The sequence below is a fragment of the Argentina silus genome (genome assembly GCF_951799395.1).
Source record: "Argentina silus genome assembly, chromosome: 7".
In the NCBI taxonomy this organism is placed as follows: Eukaryota; Metazoa; Chordata; class Actinopteri; order Argentiniformes; family Argentinidae; genus Argentina; species Argentina silus.
In genome coordinates this window covers 3,940,597-3,948,430 of record NC_139661.1, presented here as the reverse complement: position 1 = coordinate 3,948,430, position 7,834 = coordinate 3,940,597, and the positions used below count along the sequence as shown (strand labels likewise).

The following is a 7,834-nucleotide window of genomic DNA, read 5'->3' as shown; positions in this document are numbered from 1 at the left end:
TGTGTGTGTTTGTGTGTGTGTGTGTGTGTTTGTGTGTGTGTATGCGTGTGTGTAAGTATGTAAGTGTGTGTGTGTGTGTGTGTGCACGTGTGTGTGTCCTTTTCAAACAGAGGTGGCATGAGAGAGGGAAAGGGACGAAAATCCATAATGAGTGAATGAGTGGGCCGTAGTAGTGCGAAAGGCATTAATGACGCAAGCAGTTTACTTGCTGCTCTTACTGGCAGCACCTCCCTTCTTCTCCTCCTTCTTCTTCTCTTGCTCTTTCTTCTCGTCCTCATCCTCTTCCTCTTCCTCATCCTCATCCCCCTCGCCATCCTCCTGCTCATCTCCATCCTCTCCCTCCTCGGCTTCCTCCTCGTTCTCTTCCTCCTCTTCCTCCTTCTCTTCCTCCTCCTCTTCCTCCTCAGCCTCCTCTGGCTTGGCCATGGTTCTCCTGTAGGGGGCAGAAGAGCCCAGGGCGTAGGTGCGGCCGGAGGAGTAGGCGTAGCCGGAGTAGCCTGACTGCAGGATGTTCCCGCCCACGGTGCTCAGACGACACTCCTCACCCTCCAGCAGCTTCCTGCAGAGGGAGACGGGGGGGGGTAAACAAAGAGCAGGAGAGGAGGAATGAAGAAGAGAGGGGGCGAGAAGGAAGGAGAGGGAGAGAGGGAGAGGAGGAAGGAGGAGAGAGTCAGTTTACATGTATCAAATTCCAGCACGGCGCTACTGTGTTCGCAAGCAGAGAGATTCACCAAAACAGTCAAACAGTCAAAGAATTTCAAAATTTCACAGAAAACACATTGATACAGTCGCTATCCAAATCCTTCATGGAGCCAATATGGTGTGGATCAACGGCAACTATATATGCTATTTAGCTGACGCTTTTATCCAAAGCGACTTACATTGCAGTGAGTGCATACATTTCAGTATATACGGTCCCAGCGGGAATAAAAACCCACAACCTAAGCGTTGTTGGCGCCATGCTCTACCGACTGAGCCACAGAGGACCAAACCTCTATATCAGTCAGTGGTCCTCTGCTCAAGGTGAAGCCATGATGTACCGTACCTGTATGCTGCGATCTCAATATCCAGGGCCATCTTGACATTCAGCAGGTCCTGGTATTCACGCAGATGGCGGGACATCTCGCCCTTGGTGCTGCGCAGAGCAGACTCCAGCTGCTGGATGGTCTCCTGCAGACACACACGGAAACACACACATCCGTCATTCACGTGGGCTTTGGAATAAAAACACAGAGAGTTCGCTGCAGGCCGATACATGTCATTTGACCTTCAGCCACTGTAATGGGACAGACACACACACACACATCCATGAGTTGTGCTACAGGTGTTTCATCACCTTGTGGTGACACACACCACTTGTAACATGCAGCCGTTGCTTAGGGGGATTGATCAGAAGAGATTGTGTGTGTGTGTGTGTGTGTGTGTGTGTGTGTGTGTGTGTGTGTGTGTGTGTGTGTGTCTGTGTGTCTGTGTGCGCGTGTGTGTGTGTGTGTGCACTGCTGTCTGTGTGTGTGCGTGTGTGTGTGCACGCTGCTGTCTGTGTGTGTGTGTTTGTGTGTGTGTGTGTGTGTGTGTGTGTGTGTGTGTATGTGTGTGTGTATGTTTGTCGCTGTTGCCAGCAGCATCTGAGCATCTATACAGAGGAAACCTTTTCAAACTAGACTATATTTCAATCATAAAATAATATATTCTGGAGTTGAATAAAAGAGTTTAAGATGTAATGATGGTAATATACAAGGGCAGAAGAGATTTCACTGTATCATTGTTTAGACACAAGTGGAGGGTAAACCCAAGTCAAATCAGTTTAGCAAACCTTTTTATTTGGGTGAATGGGGTTTAGCCACCTTTTTCCAAATGTTTTTTGCTGTTAGGGGTTTCCCACCCACGGTGTTCAGGGTTCACCCACTTGTTTTCGGTTTTTTTCACAACATCTCTGGTAGACACCCTGTCACCTGACGGTACTCACCTGCATCTCTCCCATCTCGTTGCTGTGGCGATCCTCCATCTCAGCCATCTGCCTCTCCAGAGCCTCATTGTGTCCCCGGAGGGCGTCGATCTCCAGGGTGCGGGCCTGCACCTGCCTGCGGTACTCACTCAGCTCCTCCTTGCTCTGCTTCACCTGGTCAGAGTTGCGGGCAGCCTGCTCGGTCACGCTGGCGAACTTGGAGCGGTACCATTCCTCAGCCTGGTTCTGGTTCTTGGAGGACAGGGTCTCGTACTGGGCCCGGATGTCCTTCAGAGCCACGGCCAGGTCGGGTTTGCTCACGTCCATCTCGACTGACACCTGGTTAGGGACAGACCACAGACACAGGGTTTGGATCATTCATTTCTTTTTTTTTCTTTTTTTTTTAGATATATTTTTAGGCCATTTCTGCTTTATTGGGATAGAGATAGTAGAGATTGACAGGAAGGATGGATGAGAGAGAGGAGGGATGACATGCAGGATATGTCGATGGCCGGAATCGAACCAGGGACCTTGCGATGATATGGTATGCCACTGAGCGCCCCAGATCATTCATTTCTAAGTGTTGGCTAACAGAGGAAGAGAGAACGCATGACGAAGCAAGCAACAACAATCTTTGATGACATTCAAATGATTGTGTGACTCAGGTCATTATTTTGGTAAGAGTCATCCGCTTTAAATGTGTTGCCCTTTGTCAAATGTAAAAGAGAATATATTAAAAAAAAACATGACATAAGATGACTGATTTATCATAGAACTAAGTTATCCTATGAAGCCAAGCTACATGCTATGACTACATCATGTGGTGGATACAGGGGGGAGCTAATGTGTTCTTCTAACCAGCCAGCTAGAATGCTGAGGGCTGATGAATGGACTGCTGAGTCAGGATTCTGTGCAAGTGCTGTGAGCGCTGCTGTCGATAGCTTACAGGGCAAGTATTTTCTGCAGGGCAAAAAGAAAAGCCCTGGTGAAAACTCACTATTACTCTTGTTAATGGTCATTTCCATAATGAAGGTCGTTCCCATAATGAAGGTAATCAGTATTGACTTTCTATCAAAATGCTGTTTAGAATTCCTTACGGCTTATTCAGCTTATAAAGTTTCTGATCAGCTGAAATCCATTAGAATTACAGTCACATTATGTTGTTGAATTTAACATTTCATTTCATTAACCTTGCATGAATGATGTACCGTACAGTATCTGTGTGTGTGTGTGTGTGTGTGTGTGTGTGTGTGTGTGTATGTGTGTGTGTGTGTGTGTGTGTGTGTGTGTGTGTGTGTGTGTGTGTGTGTATGTATGTGTGTGTGTGTGTGTGTGTGTGTGTGTGTGTGTGTGTGTGTGTGTGTGTGTGTGTGTGTGTGTGTGTGTGTGTGTGTGTGTTTGTCGCTGTTGCCAGCAGCATCTGAGCATCTATACAAGGAAGGAAAGGAAACTTTTTCAAACTAGACTATATTTCAATCATAAAATAAATAACATATTCTGGAGTAGAATAAAAGCGTTTAAGATGTAATGATGGTAATATACAAGTGCAGTTTGTACCTGCATGGTGCTTTAGCTTTACATAGTTGACCCTGTCCCGCGTCCCCCCCCCCCCCATCGTCCCCCCGCCCCCCGCCCCCCCATACTAGGACGACCACACCTAGATTATGCGCTACTATTTCTCCGCATTGTCAGTAGGAGCGCTGGGACCCCTATAAACCCAAATCTGTCTCTCCTCCTTCATCCCTCTCTTTCTCTCTCTCTCGTTGCCTCTCTCCCTACTCCTCTCTCTCTCTCTCTCACTTTTTAGCCAAACCACAAACTCGATTCTCATTTGCCATCAACAGTACGCTACTTTCAATTTAAACACAGTTATCAACACTTCCCCTCACAGTTTGTTTAGAGAGTTGATGATGGGCTCGGGGCACTGCAGAACATTTGCCAGAGAGGGGAGGGACAGCGGCGTGGTGCTGTTTTACGCAGAAGTGGAACTGCAGTGCCGTAAATTTTACTGTCACCAATCGCACTGCGGAGTGTGCACTTGCTTAGCCATAGGCAGCGCATGTGCTGTGAATAACTTATTTTCTCTTGGCTACAAGGAAGCGGTAAAACTATGATTTTACAAAAATGTTCAAAGAATTTCCACCTGATCAAAGGCGTGGATGGGAAGGCACCGACTTATTGATCAGTTGTAGCTCAGTGAGTGTATGTATATGAATATCTTTTTACTATGTAGCCTACAGAATATTGTGCAGAGAAAAATGATTAGACCCTATATTTGGCACTACTCGGAGAACACAGAGACGTTTCCATGTCAATAAATAGCCAATATACATGACTGTTCCATTAGTGTAGCCTATACAGTGTGTGGTGTTATAGCCTATACTCGAAATTACGATGGGAAGTTGTGGGTGACAACTGATGAGGGTGAGGATGAATTCTCACCTGTGTGGCTTGCAGAGACGCCTGGAGCTCAACCAACTCCTCCTCGTGGACTTTCCTGAGGAAGGCGATCTCATCCAGCAGCGACTCGACTTTCTTCTCCAGTTCCAGGCGCGACAGAGTGGCGTCGTCCACGTCCTTGCGGTAGCCCTTCAGGTTGTTCTCCGCCTCTTCGCGTTGCCTCGTCTCTTCATCCAGCTTTTCCTTCACGCGGTCCAGCGTGTCGTTCATCTGCACGCAGTCCAGGTGCATCTGGCTCTTCTCGTGGGTCAGCTCCTCGACGCGCGCCCGCAGTTCGCGGACCTCCTGCTCGTAAAGGTCATGGAGACGGGAGGGCTCGTGGTGGCGCTGACGCAGCAAGGCAACTTCAGCTTCCAGCACCTTGTTTTGCTGCTCGAGATTGTGCACTTTCTCAATGAAGGAGACGAAGCGGTCGTTCAGGCCCTGGAGCTGCTCTTTCTCGTTGGTGCGGATTATTTTCATCTCATTGGTGACGGCTGTGGACTGCGTCAGGTCCATGGAATCGGGCATGGAGGAGAAGCTGCGGCCGGCTCCCGTTTTGCGGTAGCTGGAGGATGTAATCATTGATGGGGAGCCATAGCTGCGGTTTGCGCTAGAGCGGTATCCCCCGGAGAGGCGAGAGGGGCTGGTGCCCAGAGACATGCGGCCGGTGGACCGGGGCGCATCTCCAAAGATCTTCCGATAGGAACTGCTGGAGTAAATGTTGCCGGGGTAACTCATGTTGCAGGTGGAGAAGTGATGCTGACCTCTGCTTGCGGAGTCCGTTCTCACTGGCCGGTGTGAGAGTGCGTGTGCAGCGTGGGAGTGCGGGAGAGAGAGAGAAAGTGAGATGCGAGTGATGTCTGGCCAAGACAGGTGCTTTTATAGTGATGGGACTCGAGCATCATTTGACGCAGAGGCGGCAGCGGAGATGGGGAAACCTGCAAGCTCCTGCAAAATGCCCTATTCTCTGGGGAACACGAATTCACTCATGCTGCTCCTGTCCTGCCCGTTGTATTTCTGGCAACTCATCCTCATCTTAAACGAAATGTAATCCATGCTGCACAGTATGGTTACGGAGGTCTCAAAAACAATGGATCAGGGTGACAGGGGATTAACCAAATATAATAACAGACAACTTGAATACGAATAAGAAGAGAAGCGTCATAGCCTAATCACCATGAAGATTAAAATCAACAAATTGAAATTGAAATATATAATGAAAAGTATAATAAGGTGCAGATTTAGTGATGTGCTTCACTAAACCAGAGTGGATCATAGGCCATAGACGCGTGGGACATGGTTTTGGCTATGGGTGATATTTCAGAGAGATACGTTCCCAGGTTATCCTATATCTCACTGAACACTGTCATTGCAGTTTTTCTTTGCTGTCCCAGCAGAATTCCATGGGATCGATGTATGTAGAGTTGTGACTGTGAGTGTGTCTAAACGGTGCTGTAATGCGGTCTTCAGCCACCTCTCACACGCCCGACCTCCGCAATATCTGAATACGGGATGAGACACGCACCGACCCGTTTCTGTGAGTTCCCCCCCCCCCCCCCCCGCCCCACTCACACTCACATGCGCAAATTAATTAAAAGCATGTTTCACTCTTGCGTCTAGCACCTCACCTCAATATTGACTTCATTGAAATGGTCATAACTAAACATTAATATGCTGCACACATGAAATGGTACGTCTAGGAGACATTTCCCAGCCTCCCAAACAGTTTGGGTGATGATTCAGCACATGTTGCGGTGCAGGGCTCTGGAAAGGTTATTTGTTATGGTGCTGAAGGCTGTCTTCACCGGCCTTGGTCCTGATCCAGGACGGTCGACCACGCCCCTGCAAAGGGTACAACACACTGTCAGGGGACTGCAGGTTTTCTACGCTTCGGTCAACACTTCTAAACATTTGTGTGTAGATCCGAACAAGCCTATCTGCCCTATTCACAGCCGCAGTCTAGTCAATGATTTGGATTTTTTTTCTGTTTTAATTCAGTAGTAATTGCATTCAACATTAGTTAGACTCGTCTAGGGTGTATTTAACTTGTATTGGACGCAGCTCAACAAAACACCGCAATTGTGTTACTCATGCTCAAGAGTAAGTAAAACAATCGACACATTTGTGTGCATAAAGAGCAGTCTGTTTTGCAGTTGAGCATTTGACAGTGGAGCATTACACATCTTAAGTTTTGCTTCACTTCAATCAATAGCATAGATGCTGACAGACAAACATAGACAAGACAAACAGACAGACAGACAGACCGACAGACAGACAGACCGACAAACATAGGTAAGATAGATAGATAGATAGATAGATAGATACGGAGACAGATAGAGAGATAGAGAGATCGATAGATAGACAGACAGACAGACAGACAGACAGACAGAGAGAGAGAGAGAGAGAGAGAGAGAGAGAGAGAGAGAGAGAGAGAGAGAGAGAGAGAGAGAGAGAGAGATAATGCTGTAATGTGCAATTGTGTTGGTGAGTGTTCATCCTGTATTTATAATTTGGGGCGTCTCGCCCGTCACTTCGGCTTCCCGTGTGATTGTGCAAATACTCAAAGGTGAAATCATGAATTTTTGCTGAGCCTGAACAGAAAGTGTTTATTTTGAAATGATGTGGTTGACCTTGATTAACTAATTACCCATACCAACCACAAGAGGGCAGAGCATGATCAGTTATATATTCTCCTGCATCTCCAGTTGGCTTTGAGGGAGAAGTAAACAATAGGATAACCCTCTCATCTTCAATTCTAACCAGATACATTGCATCCATTACCTGGAACAGTAGACAGGAATATTATCTTTTCTTTATCAAATATTCTTCATGTAGCAGATCCAGTTTTTATTACCCCCATTCATACAGCAGATTCTCAAACCAATCTCTCACAAGTGGTAATTATATCTGGGTGAATTGGTGGCACAGAGATCTATCTGAATCCTCGATTTGTATGACAGCATATACCCCTGTTTAGATAAGAACCTTCAACAATATATCTTAACATCTCAGATTCATGCACTCTACCCATAAAGACGCTATCCGTAAAAGGTTCTTCGGCTGTCCCTGTGGGAGAACCCATTGAAGAACCCTTTTTGGATTCCATGTAGAGCTTCTTTCCACAGAATATTTAAAATGGAACCCAAAAGGGTTCTACATGTATCCCATAAGGGTTCTTCAAAGGGTTCTCCCACAGGGACAGCCGCAGAACCCTTTTGGAAGCCCTTTTTTAAGTGTGTAGAGTAGTATCCACACACTTCGAGCAAATCTACCCAGCATGCCTCTTGTCCACAGCCAGCCTACTCTAGTACTCTTATCACATCCTCCCATTAGTCTCCACAAACACTTCAGCATCTGTTGGAACTCCAGGAACAAACTGACTTAAAGCTACTGGATGTGCTCAAGTGTGTCTTGTTTACACACACACACACACACACACACACACAC

At 47.0% G+C, this 7,834-nt stretch overlaps 1 protein-coding gene across 1 annotated transcript; it reads right to left on the bottom strand.

Annotated features, from left to right (window-relative positions):
- Positions 1-201: 201 nt before the first annotated feature.
- neff1 (neuronal intermediate filament family member 1) lies at positions 202-5,125 on the bottom strand (the record flags this gene model as incomplete). Its single annotated transcript, XM_083673250.1, has 4 exons — positions 202-559; positions 1,046-1,170; positions 1,967-2,284; positions 4,388-5,125. The coding sequence occupies 4 exons, from the start codon at positions 5,123-5,125 to the stop codon at positions 202-204; spliced, it is 1,539 nt and encodes a 512-aa protein (XP_083529376.1).
- Between the last annotated feature and the right edge of the window lie 2,709 nt (positions 5,126-7,834).